Source organism: Akebia trifoliata, chromosome 8, assembly GCF_017979445.1.
Source record: "Akebia trifoliata isolate Shusen 1 chromosome 8, ASM1797944v1, whole genome shotgun sequence".
NCBI lineage: Eukaryota > Viridiplantae > Streptophyta > Magnoliopsida > Ranunculales > Lardizabalaceae > Akebia > Akebia trifoliata.
Window position 1 is genome coordinate 7,706,740 of NC_141382.1, and position 14,533 is coordinate 7,721,272.

At 33.6% G+C, this 14,533-nt stretch overlaps 2 protein-coding genes across 4 annotated transcripts; both read right to left on the reverse strand.

Annotated features, from left to right (window-relative positions):
• Nucleotides 1–504: 504 nt before the first annotated feature.
• Nucleotides 505–1,876, reverse strand: LOC147395860 (NAC domain-containing protein 40-like). The gene is made up of 3 exons (XM_086449638.1): nt 1,663–1,876; nt 1,151–1,407; nt 505–654 (listed from the first exon to the last, which is right to left on the reverse strand). The coding sequence occupies exons 1-3, from the start codon at nt 1,796–1,798 to the stop codon at nt 505–507; spliced, it is 543 nt and encodes a 180-aa protein (XP_086305764.1). The 5' UTR covers nt 1,799–1,876.
• A 5,331-nt stretch (nt 1,877–7,207) lies between these two features.
• Nucleotides 7,208–11,626, reverse strand: LOC147395861 (uncharacterized). 3 transcript variants are annotated; one of them, XM_086451402.1, is made up of 6 exons: nt 9,999–11,626; nt 9,515–9,657; nt 8,854–8,926; nt 7,993–8,067; nt 7,635–7,817; nt 7,208–7,472 (listed from the first exon to the last, which is right to left on the reverse strand). In XM_086451402.1, the coding sequence occupies exons 3-6, from the start codon at nt 8,911–8,913 to the stop codon at nt 7,344–7,346; spliced, it is 447 nt and encodes a 148-aa protein (XP_086307528.1). In that variant the 5' UTR covers nt 8,914–8,926; nt 9,515–9,657; nt 9,999–11,626; the 3' UTR covers nt 7,208–7,343. The 3 variants fall into 3 exon arrangements, with proteins under 3 accessions (XP_086307528.1, XP_086307527.1, XP_086307530.1); XM_086451401.1 differs by lacking the exon at nt 9,515–9,657 and having other exon boundaries at nt 9,999–10,162; nt 11,111–11,620; XM_086451404.1 differs by lacking the exons at nt 7,635–7,817; nt 9,515–9,657 and having other exon boundaries at nt 9,999–11,622.
• Nucleotides 11,627–14,533: the final 2,907 nt, after the last annotated feature.

The window sequence follows — 14,533 nt, forward strand, 5'->3', positions numbered from 1 at the left end:
ATCCGTTGACAGCCCTAATATGAAATATTCATGGCAGACTCTTTTTAAGGATTTTTATGAGGAGTTTTTAATTTTTTCTAAGAAGGAATGATTGAGATATTGTAAATTTGATTTTCTTGCATAACAATTTTTTAAGAGAGCTGCTATTGGCACCCAACTCTTACTTTTTCCACCCCAATTTTTTTAAAGAAAATAAGTCAATGGTTGACAATAAGTATTTGGGGTGCTTTTAGCAAAAGATAATTTGGCAATAGAAGTTCTCTTTTTTTATATTATTTTTATTTAGAGTGAAAAAAAAACATCGCATTCAATGCCAATCACAAATTAATAAACAACATAGTAAAAGACTCTACTTGCTAAGAACACCTCATTATATTAATATTTACAAATGTAACCAATTTTTTTAACTTTTTTCACCTAACAGCACATGAAAGTCACTTGCCACGTCAAACCTAGTGAGGGTAATTTTGTAAATTAGGGATGTATTCCCATGTTATACCAGATTCAATCCAATCCACCAACTTCGTAGTTCTCGAGATACTCGAAAGCTTCATCTAGTTTCACAATCCAATCAAATTCGTTGTTTGCGTCTTCAGACCATTTTGCGTGCCCACTCCTTATAATTCTACACAACACCAGTTCTTCAAATATCTCCTAAAATACCAAACATAAAACCAACAAAAAAAAAAAAAAAGTTATAAAAAGGGGTGTAATTCTTAGTCCTAATAATTTGAATGCATACCCTTTTTGGGGTTAATTTATTATGAATAGGTCTACATAGTTTCAGAATCTCTTTTACCAAATAGGGAATGTGTTTTGAAATTACTATGAATAGGTCTACTCACCAGGTCTACATACTTGGTAAAAATATTTATTTTGAATTAAAATGAATCGTGTGCTAGAACGGGAATTTCACAAATGTCAATGGACAATATTGTAAATCAGGCTTTCTAAAATTATGCATCAAAATATGTTTTGAAAATATTTATAAAATAGTCAATCTATATATCAAACTTAATTTGTAGATAAGTTGTTGATAAAAATGACTCTTAACATGTATAGAAAAAATGTTAAATTTACTTTTAAACCTCTTTGATTTAACCAGAGTAAACCCCTATTTTAATTTAAATTAAAAAAAAATTAAAACAACCTTATTCTTGTGGTGTAAAGTGTACTCATGCATGATCCATGGGGTTTTCTCATTGTTGTCGATTTTGAATACTAGTCTTTGCTTGTATCCAATACACCTTTGTTCTTGATTCAAAATTTCCTTATTTCCACCATTAGTTTTCCACACACCTATATTTCCTTTTATACTTCGTTTGGGATAAGGAGAACCTGGCGTAAGCCTTTCTCTATGAGCAAAGTAATATTGTTCTGTGTTATTGTCTCTCACATGTTCAAGTCCTGAAAAAATCATAGAAGTAAGTCATTATAGATTTCATTATTTAATTGAAAGGTGATAGGATTGGGGTTAAAGTAGACCCTCAATCCACTAGAAACAAGAATAATTCTACTATTTTACAAAGGTGTAACCTCTTGGATCTTCTTCCATTATACAAATCAGCCCATTTGATAGGTCATTGAAAATTTGTAAGACAGAAGAAGAAGAAAAAATAGTAATAAAACAGAAATATATGTATCCATAAAATGCATATGTACCTGGGAGCTTCCATAGTTCAGACTCGTAGACTTGGCAGTCCTTAATGGGGTATGGTTGAAGTATTCCCCCATTTACCTTAGTGTTGAGATGCTCGACTAAGTCGATATCGCTTGGTGAGAATTTGAAGGGTACCATTTTCTCTCTCTCTCTCTCTCAAATGGAGACTAAGGGAAGAAGAATGAATGAATCTTCAGGATCAAAGTCCTATAAATAGCACTTGAGACATGTTAACATCATGTCGAGTCAGCAATGACAATGTTCAAGCTAACACTAACTTGGAGTCATATTTAGTCCAAACCATAAAAAGGGTATCTCGATTGTATGTCTATTCAACTTGATTGGGCCCAACGGCTGGACACTTTTGGCACTCTGACTTTTACTTATTATATATATATTTGCTAGATTTTTATTTTGAGTTTAGGATTTTATATGAATCTAATCATAATTATAAATTACTGAAATTACTTGATTTTGGAGTTGAAGTTACTTGATTTTGATTTTGATTTTGAGAAGAAATTAAAAATAATTACTTAATATTTCATTTTTTTGGTCAGATTGATTTGGCCCAACAGCTGGACCAATTTGGATAGACCGGATCAATCATATGTGTCAGCGAATTGGTCCAATTTTTAAAACATTAATTTGATGTGGGGCACTCAATTGGATTCACTAATCCTATAGGGATTTTGGTAGATCTATATTATATATTTATAATATCATAAATAAAAACTAAGCATTTATCTAGAGAATGATGATTTAATCTCACACCATCATAAGAACATCAAGAGAAAAAAATAACGGGAATACATTGAATTTTTCACAAGTTCCGTTATTCAAATCATTGACTACATCCCTAAGCTTTTAGAACCAGAGGCATCAACAAATAAAAATTCCCAATCTAACTCCATCTTACATACGAATTGGGATGGCATTTGCTAAAGTTGATGTGGCAATAAAATCTCTCTTAATTTTTTTAGGCATTTTGGTTGATCTATTTATATATTTATATTATTAGGTTTAAAATCAAAGCATTCATACCTTGAGATTTAATCAAATATCCAATAGTCATGATTTAATGTCACACCATCAAAAATAAAATAGAGAGTATACATCAAATATTTGACATGGTTCATTGTTAATATGGTCGCCTACGTCCCAGTTGTCATAGGCAATTCCCCTTCCTTCCCAAACATTTGAAAACATGCTCACTGTACTCCATCAAATCATGTTTATTTGATTATCCCATATACTCGAGTCTCAATGATAATTGACTTCCCTCTCGTATCCTTTTCATGTCAAGGTCGGGTCACATCTCTCTGTTTTCTAACTTTGATCAATAGATTAAACAATAATATAATGTACAAATATAACTTATAGTTATGTACAACAATGTGCACGAGGTGAGTGGACGAAACCTGATATGTTACCTTATCTTTTGGAATTTTCACTATGGGTCAAACCCATAATCTCACAATTTGAGATTTGCTTTTTCTTTATTTCTTTTCTTTTCCGTATTTTATTTAGTGCAAATGGTTCCAAGTGTAATTGTCCTCCATTCAACATTCCTTGTGAGAGGCCACCAATCAACACATATATAACTCATAGTTGTATGCAACGTCATGTTTTTTTTTTTCATGTTCGTCGAGGGAGTGTATCAAACTTTTATATTATAAAAGCACAGGACCCACACGTTAGAAATATCTCTCTCTCTCGCACATGTAGAATTGTCTCTTGGTGCTATTCATGTTGGGTTAATTTGTGGAATATACCGAACCTTGTACAAACATATTTACAAATATTGAGCAAACAGAGGCATCTGAGTTTCCTATTTTCTCCAAACCTAGTGAAAACTAAATAACAAAACAATTCATTTCATACCGATTCATGATTCAATATATATATTTTTTGCTTTGGCGGGCCGCACGTGATATCAAGAGAACTTTTTGTTCATATTTTCAAAGATTTGCCTCTGAGATCAGTTTCCTAAGAAAATAATTAAAAGACTATATGTATACCTGGGTGATTCCATGGTTCAAAGTTGTAGACATTGCAGTCGTTAATGGGGTCTGATTCAAGTATTTCTTTGTTTATCTTTCCTTTGAAGTAGCTCAATAAGATTGCATCCGTTGGTGAGAATACGTAGTGTGACATTGGAGGAACACAAACAATGACCCAATACAAAGCTTACTTCCAGTCACTCTCTCTCAATTGGAAACTTATGGGAAGAGATATTATTTGAAAGAACCTTGGGTTCATTTTTATAATACTTTTCAATCTACAAATCTAAGCTTCAATTTATTACTGAAATTACTAGGAAAGCATCTAAACTCCACTTCCATGAAAATTTATTTCCCCAACTCCATCTTAATATGATGGTTCAAAGTCCCAACCTTAGTAAGAGTTAAATATAGGCCCATGATGGACTTAGATCCATTTCAAGGAGCTCGGTTCCAAGAAGTACCCAGTGTGATAACTTGCAGGACCAATTTCGGATCCTTCCAATCTGATATAAATCTTAACCAATAATGTGTTGAAATATACAAATAATGTAAATTTACATTTTGCATTTCTTAAATCAAATCGAATTATAATGATGCTTTAGATTGGATCCAGAACAATACAGATCTTATCGGATCAATTCCAATTTGGATCCAAATCTGATCCATCTTGATTATATGTCCAATAATAAATTTAAAAACTTGATCCACTATGGGTGCCCAATTGAAGTGTTTTACTTAAAGGGGGAAACCACCAACTCTTTACCTGCAAATTTCTTGTGGGCACTCAATTGGACACTATAATCTAATTGATTGGGCTTCAAGTTTTGTTTAAGCTAAACTCTAATTTAATTATGTTAGTCAGGCTCCCAGTTAGACAAATTCATTTGGACACACCATGTGGAAGGAAACTGGCTATTGCCAGTTAACTAGTATGTGATATAATCAACTATTGTCTGTTTTTCCCTCCTAAGAGTGTGAGTAAGACTGGGCGGCGACTATGTCCCCTTGAAAGGTGTTGGGTTATTCAAAATCTTAATTCAAGCCCATCAAACTTGGGTTGAGATTGAGCTTCAAATACACAACTAAGACCAACTCCCAAAATGGACATATATAGAATAGTACTACAAGATAGAAGGTGATTCATGCATGTGATTGTGATTTAAAAGAACATTTTGTCTTGAAGAAAGATAAGAAACTCTTGCCTCGTGCCATGATTCTTGTTCCTCTTGCACACATCAAGGCACTTTTCTGGGCTCAGCCCATGAATATTGGACACACCTCTCATGGGCTTTATGTAACAGATTGTTGTATGGATCATAAATGTTGTGACTAGATCCCAACCCACACATGGAAACCCAAGAAAATCAATCCCTTCAAACACCAAAGTAATTAATTCCAATAACAAAATCACAAGAATGTGTTGTAAAGCAAATGCAAGTAATAATAAAAAAAGTAGAGAAAAGAAAACAACCACAACACAATATATATGTAGTTACAAAAATGAAGGTTTATACTTAATTCCAACTCTCCGGTGAAATCCACTAAATCTCTATATTAATAAAAATCCAAATAAGAAATCATCTCAGTCTTGTTGTCGCAAGCCTGTGACTACAATGTGAAGATCACCCTCAAGAACCTTGAGCATATAGGTTTTATAAGAGAAAAAATACTCACATAGAGACTCAATGTTTTCTCAGAGACCAAAGAGAAAATCACATTTTAGATAGCACCATTTTATAGATACTAACAACCATCTAGAGACCATAAGTTAATGACAAGGAAAAATCAAAATAAGTTAATGACCTGGAAATAACCAAAATAACCTACATAAGTGGAAAAGCGCACTAACCCTTAAAAACAAAAGAATGGTGATATTATATCATCAAACCCAACAACAAATAAATCTGAAGGACCAATTCCCAATAGAACATCTAGTCTATTAAGGATAGGGAATGAAGTAGCTACCCAACTCCCACTAGTACAAGATTCAAAACACTTTTAATATTTGGGGAGGCAACTTAAATTTACCACATTATTTATATATATATATATATAGGGAAATGTTCAGCACCAAAGTTTTACCACACACTTTAACAAACGTTTTTTGTCCTACATGGGTTAGAAGTTTTGGAATGGGCTGATTTTTGGTGAGGATGATCACTATGATTAGGGCCTCCGAGCACTCCCCTATATATAGGGAACGGATCAAGGGACATATGTAAAAACAATGTAACATTGATATATTTTCAAAATATGGGTTAGAAGTTTTGGATTGAGCTGATTTTTTGTGAGAATGATCTCTATGATGGGAAGATCGTCTAAAAAATAAAAAAATCAGTCCAATCTGAAACTTCTATCCCCATTAAAAGTGATTTAGAATGTGGACCGTCGAATCTGAAACTTCTCATAAAAAATCAGCTCAATCCGAAACTACTAAGCCATATTTTGAAAATTTATCAATGTTACATATGTTTTTTCATATGTCCCTTGATCCGTTCCATATATATATATATATATATATATATATATAGGGTCCCGTTCGCCACCCTTAGTTTTACCACACACTTTAACAAACGCGTTTTGTCTTACATGGGTTAGAAGTTTCGGAATGAGCTGATTTTTGGTGAGGATGATCTCTATGGTGAGGAGATCATCCTCACCAAAAATCAGCTCATTCCAAAACTTCTAACCCCATCAAAATTGATTTACAAAAAATGGACGGTCCACCATTTTTCAACGTGTAAACATGGGGCTAAACATTTCGGAATGGGCTGATTTTTGGGGAGGATGATCTTCTAATCATAGAGATCATCCTCACCAAAATCAGCTCATTCCAAAACTTCTAACCCATGTAGGACAAAAAACGTTTGTTAAAGTGTGTGGTAAAACTTAGGGTGCTGAACATTTCCCATATATATATATAGGTATGTTTGATGCCCCCCTCTAGCATATGCCCCCATCACAGAACCATAGATCATTTGCCTCCAGATATGGAGAACCATAAATCTGTTTCTTATGTATCCCAAGGCAAATGAAATACTATTCTATGACGGGGACGTAGGGGGGCATCAGATTATCACAACTCATATATATATATATATATATATATATATAGGGAAATTCAATGTTCAACTACTATTTGGTAATTTTTGTTGATATAATTTTATGTTGAATGAGCTTGAAATATTAATTTATTGAACTATGGGCCCATATAGTCCTAGGGGTTAGCTCAATGGCAATTTCGGACCAATAAGTAGTTAATGCCTGTAGGTCATGAGTTCAATACCCAATATGAGGATTATTTCCTCGGGCCACCCACGAGGGCACACCCTCACTTATCTTTATCTGGTGTGTTTGATGTGCAGGTGTTGCACGTGGCCCAGGATTAGTCCTTGGACAAGACCATGGTCTATGAGTGTGCAAAGCTCAAATAATGGCCTGGTCCGCTGTCTACACGAATACCCGATTATCAAAAAAAAAGATATGACCCATTCCAACGGGTGTCACATAATTTAGACTCGACCCTCTTCAAATGAAAACACCATTGATCAAGCTCAAAAATAAAATTTATTTATTTGCCATGAATTTTTTTTATGAAATCCAGGAGACTGGTTATTCGGATCATGTTTGAGCCCCTCCTGATACATCTCCAATGCTTTGTCTCGTTCCTTCATGAAGAACTAGATTGCACCATTCCGAGTGTAACCTTCAGAAAATGTTGGATCAAGTTCGATGCACCTCTCAGCATCCTTCAACCCCTTGGGCAAAGCACCCAGCATTGTGTAGCATGCTGCTCTGTTACTGTACACCTGTGAAGCAACAAGAAGAAGCCTTGTGAATCCAGTAATACAAACTACTAAATCTTGGTTAGAATTTTTTTGTTTCTTTGCTAAGTAAGCAGGGTAAGATATATTTTTGTTTTATTTTCAAAACAATGACCAACACCACAGAAACAAAGATGAATTTGTTACCTTGGGGTCTTTTGGCTTCCTTCTCAAGGCTTCAATATAATGTTTCACGGCCTCCGGATAATTTTGCTTCTTGAAATAATCATTGCCTCCGGTATCAAGAAAATGATACCTTGAAGAAAATGAAACATTCCAAATAAAAAATAACACTAACAAGCGATTTGGGTTTTTATGGTATTGAATGTCCTGCATGTTCAGTGAAGGTCGATTACAGCCCTACTTATTAACTAGATACAACACTAAAAGTAGGATTTTAAACAAGCGGGACTATGAATGTAGAGTTTGAGGATATATATTGGGGCAACGATGATAGGTTGCATATTTCCTTAATTATAAATATGACTCTCAGAGAAGTACGTACCAGAAAATTTTGTGGCTTCACATCCTTATGGAAAACTCCATGAATAGTGTGAATATAAGCTAGCCCTCTAAAAATCTGGAAAAAAACATTCACCATTTAGTAGCAAGTACAAGAAGGATTCGCTGTACATTTTTAGTCACACACAAGCATATGATGAAATTCCAGATAGAAAAATTGATGTTATGAAATTCCACTTGATTAGGATTTATATTCATAAATCATAAATCATAAGACATTCATCATTTACTAAAAAGTACAAAAAGGATTTGCTGTACATTTTTGTCACACACAAACTAGAGACACACAAGCATATGATGAAATTCCAGAGAGAAAAACAGAATGTACGTGGCATAAAAGACAGATATCTATAACATAAAAGTGGAATAATAAAAGAAGATTAAAATACCCCCAATAAAGAAACATATGTGAAGTAACCTATGTCAATTGTGGGGGGAAATTTAGAACGCTATATACGCTACAATTAGAGGAAACCTAGTGAAGAATGCATGAACTTATCACCAAGAGTGAAGACCCATTCAGGTTTCTAAATAAGTATTTGATAAATAACATACAACTTCACTCACCAACTCCGAGGTGAGTGTTGACACTTGCATATTGAGTTGTTCCAGTGAAATGTTTGTTTTCCTTGTAAGGAAAGGCCATATGAGCCCTTCACAACAAGTACTAAAAAAAAAACTGTAACTACCATGGCATGTTTGTTGGACAACAACCATTCACAACACAAGGCAAACAATATCTCATCCTATTCCTTGAACAACTCAATTTAATAAAGGTTGAGTAAACCACATATCAATATCACATAAAACTCATATAAAGATTGGAGGATTTAAACATGTCTACCTCTGCATGCTCTGAAATTAAAGACTCGAAGAATAGATGGTGGCATTGTTGATGATCCATTCGTCTCGGCAAGCTGGAGATCAAAACATAAACTGGAGTAAGGATACCATCAAGAAACATCAAGTGAAGCTTTTACTACTTTTGAACGAATAGCCATCCAACTTTGACTCCAAAAAACATGGTTGAACAAAGATAGCTAGGTTAAAAATCCCCTCGTAACTCAAGGGGTTGGGAAAACCCTCATGAGAAGGAGATATCAGGATCAAGTAAAAAAAAAAAAATTGTAAGTACTGTGGCATGTTTGTTGGACAACAGCCATTCACAACACATTGAGCAACCGATATCTCATCGTATTCCTTGAACAACTTAATTTACTGATTTGGCATGGATATAGTATGCCTTACCCCATTGGCTAAATAATAAGAATATTATTTAGCCATTCCTATCTATCTTGATTCTTGAGCCATATCATCATAGAAACTACTAAATCATCTCTTGTTACTGATCTCTTATAACAAAGAAGCCCACTAACTAGACTTCTAAAAGACAAACTAAAAAAGATACTATTCTAAACAAATTAGGCAATGCTAAAATCATATTACAGTTGAGTTTTCACAGAAAATTTTCTACTAATAAAAAAATATTAGATCAAAATGGATACCATTCTTGGGGTAATGTTGTGATGTCCAAGCCTGATCTCAATATCCTCCATTTTTTGCATTTGTGTGTTATTTAGACATACCATTCCACTTTAAGGTGAATGGACCACCAAGGGATGAATTGGATTCGTTCTCAATTTCAGTACTGCCAGCATTTTGAACATTATATCACTTACTAGTTACAAATGTTAACAATGAACAATCCAACTGGAAATATAACCAACGGAAGCACACAAGTTATTATATTAGAAAGGCAAAACAAGAGTTACGTCAATTTAGGACAATGATAACAAATAAGTCTTTCTTAAAACATTCAAGTCATTCAACAATTTAGATAGTAAAAGTTATCATGCAAACTCCTAAGGTTAGTAAATATATACAATAGAAGAACGTAGCAATGTTATACAAGGACAATATATTAACATTAATCCCAATAATATCCATGCCATCAAACAAGAAAAGACTTATGGTTCTGGTTGAACTCACCTCAACATCGTAGAACTTGAAGCATAATCAAGAGCTATCCAAGGAAAGCTTGGTTTCAAAAATTTCTGTAATGGTTGGATTGAGCTTTCCATTGACATTCGGACCAAGCCCTCCAATGGATATCAATTCTCCATAAGCAGCTGACTCTTCAATTCCAACAACTACTATAGGTACTCCTCCATCCAACATTACCCAAGTATATGAATTAGTTATAAATCAATATGTTCATAGAAAAACACAAGATGTTTTTAACTCTACAAAGATGCTAATTTACATACAACTAATCTATCAACAGATTTGTCTTGGTCTTTACATTTATATTGTGTCTCTTATAAAAGCATGAGGAAACATGGTCTCAAACCCAAGTTGATCCAAAACGAACTTTAGATGAATTTGTTACTGATTTGGGCCAACAAGTAAAGAGAAAATCTACTCTAAACTTTCATGACTTACCAAGGCAAATGATGTAACAATTTGAGTTTAGAACCAGTCTTAAACCCAAGTTGATTGGAAACCAACTTGAACTAAGGGTTAGTCATCAAGATTGAGCCACTATTTTGAGTATTAAAAAGGGTCCCAACCCACAATTTACATTATAGAAAATACTAGCTATGTGATTTTGACTTGGTTTTTCAAAGAAAGACACAATCTTCTACTCTTAAAAATTTGAGCTCTGTCATCCAAAATCCTAAAATTAATTGGAAATTTCCACAACGAAGATGAAAAACAGTCTCAATCTTCTACTTAACATTTGCAAGTGGTTCGAAGTCACAACAGTCGGCAAGAAAATAAAAGTAGCATTTTTATTGGCCCCCAAAGATAATCTCATAATTCTCTAATAAAAAAACCTTTCCAACAAATAGTCAAAATCATTATAGCCACAAAAAAAAAAAAAAAAGGTTAAAGTAGACCTAAAAGAGAATTATGAGATTATCAGTGAATCTGATAAACACAAGAAACAATGGAAAAACCAACAAAATGAGGATGAAAACCATTGAAACCCCAGGTTTTTCTAATGCAATAAAGCCTGGAAATGACAAGCACAAAGAAAATTTTGAAAGGAAAAAGATAAATACTAAGAGATAGAGAGGAGAGATTCCAATCAAAATTACCTCAAACACAGAACAATCGAAAGCTTTATACAGTAAATATGAAACCTCCTTACTAAAAAAAACCTTTGAGGATCGAGATAAATTGGTTGGATGGATGCTTTGGGTTACAATAATTGCCGATTTGAGAGCTGGAGAGGTAAGATCGATCGAGAGAGACAGAGAGAGACATCGATGGATTAATCGAGAGAGATCAGAAAGAGAGAGAGAGAGAGCCCAACAATTTTTTTCATCAAAGTTTGCGATTTTCACGTAATGAAAGAGATCCGATCTCGCAAAACAAAGACTCTATAGCGTAGCTGATTTTTCCTGTATTTTGGAATAGAAATTCTGATCCAAAATAACATCTCCATATCTCTTGTAGTCTCTTTGGTTTCTTGATTCTCAAATTGATATACTCACAAAAGCTTGACCCTAAGCCATCCAATCACAAAAGCATTTTTAGGTGCAATGATGGAGTTTTTTTTACAGCCACCAATCCATGCTTGGAGTCAAGACTGTTACTTCATTTTCAATGTTAAACTTTGTTAGTCAACTGTTGTGTTGGATGGTGATGATAATTATAGTGACGGTGACGATGATGATGATTTTTAATTTATTTATATATGTTTACACTTCGCAACAACATACAACAAGTCATAGTTACAGTAGCATTTTTATTAAAATAAACGAAATGCCAGTCACAGATTAAATAAATCCTGTACCACTTGGGATTACCATCAAAATCCATTAATATTTAAAAATAGTGATATTACACCTCAACAATGTAAAAGACTTTACTTGCCAAGAACACTTCATTATATTAATATTTATAAATATAAGCTCTTTTTAACTTTTTTTCACCTAACACCACATAATAAAAGTGACCTGCCATGTAAACCCTAATAAAGGTAATTTGTAAATTGGGGAAGTATTCTCATGTCATTGGTGGATATCGGATTCAGTCCAATTTAACAAATTTGCATTGCCAACAAACTCAAAAGCTTGATCAAGTTTCAAAATCGCTTCTTCATTGTAAAAATATTCCATTGAGATCACATCATATTCGATGTTTTTTTGAATATCATTATGATGATGTTGTTGTGGTAGTTGCTCGACGTTAATATATTGAGCATTGCTGTTTGCATCTTTTCCTTCAAAATTTGAGCTCACAATTGATCCATTATGACTGTCCTCTTCAATATCTTCAGACCATTTTGCTCGTCCATTCCTTGTAATTCTACATACCACCCATTTTTGAAATATCTCCTAAAACACAAAACATAAAAATATTACAATCCAAAAATAAATGGATAACAAATTTAAGGACAAATTAATTACCAAAAATGTGTTAAATTCTTCAAGTATCTTATAATTTGGATACTCCCTTTTGGGATCAATTTGTTATTAATGGGTCTAAATGGTTATTGGCAAAATACGGTTTTTAGAATTTTTTACCAAATAGGAAATGTTGTTTGAAATTATTAACATGCCCCTTTAATATTTATTATCAAATACTGTACATAAAAATGAAATTTTACTTTTATACCTTTTGATTTAACTAGAGTAAATGACCATTATATTAACTTAAAATACAAAAAATAATAATAATAATAAATAAACCTACCTTTCCATTTTGGTCTAAAATCAGGGGTAAAGTGTACTCATGCATGATCCATGGGGTTTTTTTGCCATTGTACATGAAAACTAGTCCTCGTCGGCGTCCAATCATGTGCCTTGTTTCTTTTTCACAAAAAACATCTTTACACTCACCATTAGTTTGCCAGAACCCTTTTTCTCCATTTTTTTACTTTTATAGTTCGTTTGGGATTAGACGTACTTTTTTTCGACCTTTCTCTTGAAACAAAGTAACACTGTTCTGTCCATTTGTCTCTCACGTGTTCAAGTCCTGAAAATAAATAAATAAATAAATAAATAATTCATTAAAGACTTCATTCTTCAATTGACAGTCTTGGATCTTCTTCCATTATACAAACAAACTCACTCAACATTTGATTCTAAACTCGTAAGATGAAAAAGATGGAAAAAAATTTGAGAAAGAAATATATATATATCCAAAAGAAATAAATGTATATATGGGGACAGATTATGGGACATCTGTAAAAATAATGTAATGATAATAAATTTCAAAATATGAGTTAGAAATTTTGGATTGAGCTGATTTTTTGTGAGGATGATCTCTATGATAAGAAGATCATTCTAGAAAAGAAAAATAGACAAATCTGAAATTTGTAACCCTATCAAAGTGATTTAAAATGTAGATCGTCGATTTTTTTATCAATAATTTGTAAATCATTTTTGATGGATTTATAAGCTTTGAATTGAGCTGATTTTTTGGGAGGATGATCTTCTCATTATAGAGACTATCCTCACAAAAAATCAATTCAATCCAAAACCTTTAATCCATATTTTGAAAAATCATTATTTTTGCATGTCCTGTAATCCATGTATATATATAGGGAGCGGTTCAACAACCCCTTATGGTGCCCCATATGGTGCCATGCATTTTTTGTAAATCACTTTTGATGGGGTTACAAGTTTTGGAATAGGCTGATTTTTTGTGAGGATGATCTCTACGGTGAAGAGATCATTCTCACAAAAAATCAGCTCATTTTGAAACTTCTAACCCTAGTTTACAAGTTGAAGAATCGTGGACCGTCCAATTTTTGTAATTCACTTTTGAGGGGGTTAGAAGTTTTGGAATGAGCTGATTTTTGGTGAGGATGATCTCCTCATCATAGAGATCATCCTCACAAAAAATCAGCTCATTCCAAAGCCTGTAACCCATGTTTTGAAAAACGCATGGCACCATATGGGGCACCACAATGGGGCTGCTGAACCGCTCCCATATATATATGGGTCCCGTTCGCTGGCTAATGGATTAGCCTACGCTTTAGCAAACGTATTAAAATCGTTGGATTAAACACGATCGGACGGTTGAGATTAAACCTAAACGCGATCTGCGTTTAAGTTATAAACTATAGATTATTTAAAGCGCTGTCCTTATATTTTTAAATATTTAATGTTACCTCCCTGAGTTGAATTCAAAGACACAGAGAGTTATTCTCTCTCGCCTGAAACCCTCTCGACCCTCTTCTCACTCTCTCCTTCTCTATTGCTCTCGCTGCAACTTCCTCCCCTCAACCACCTCCCTCTCGTCCCTCTCTCTCATTCTCTCTCCGTATTCTCTCTCTCTCTCGCTGAAACCCTGTTCGAACGGCTTCGCAACTACCTCCCTCTCGACGAAGATAGGTACGCACGCTCTCTCTCTCTCTCTCCTCCCATCACTCTTTTATATTAATTTGATTTCCGATTTCATTTTTTTGGATTAATTTGATTAGGTTTTTAAAAAAATATATATTTAGGGTTTTTTATTCTGATTTGAGAATTATTTAGGACTTTTTTTTATTCCGATCATGAACTCTG

What these genes read in the sequence shown, in the direction of transcription:
- LOC147395861 (XM_086451401.1), bottom strand. Translation starts at nt 10,096, where the DNA reads ATGTCAATGGAAAGCTCAATCCAACCATTACAGAAATTTTTGAAACCA. An exon ending in TGAAGCCACAAAATTTTCTG is followed by an intron (nt 7,818 to 7,992) that starts GTACGTACTTCT and finishes CTGAACATGCAG; the next exon opens with GACATTCAATACCATAAAAA. An exon ending in GGAAGCCAAAAGACCCCAAG is followed by an intron (nt 7,473 to 7,634) that starts GTAACAAATTCA and finishes GTTGCTTCACAG; the next exon opens with GTGTACAGTAACAGAGCAGC.
- LOC147395860 (XM_086449638.1), bottom strand. Translation starts at nt 1,798, where the DNA reads ATGGTACCCTTCAAATTCTCACCAAGCGATATCGACTTAGTCGAGCAT. An exon ending in TGAACTATGGAAGCTCCCAG is followed by an intron (nt 1,408 to 1,662) that starts GTACATATGCAT and finishes TGATTTTTTCAG; the next exon opens with GACTTGAACATGTGAGAGAC. An exon ending in CTTTACACCACAAGAATAAG is followed by an intron (nt 655 to 1,150) that starts GTTGTTTTAATT and finishes TTGGTATTTTAG; the next exon opens with GAGATATTTGAAGAACTGGT.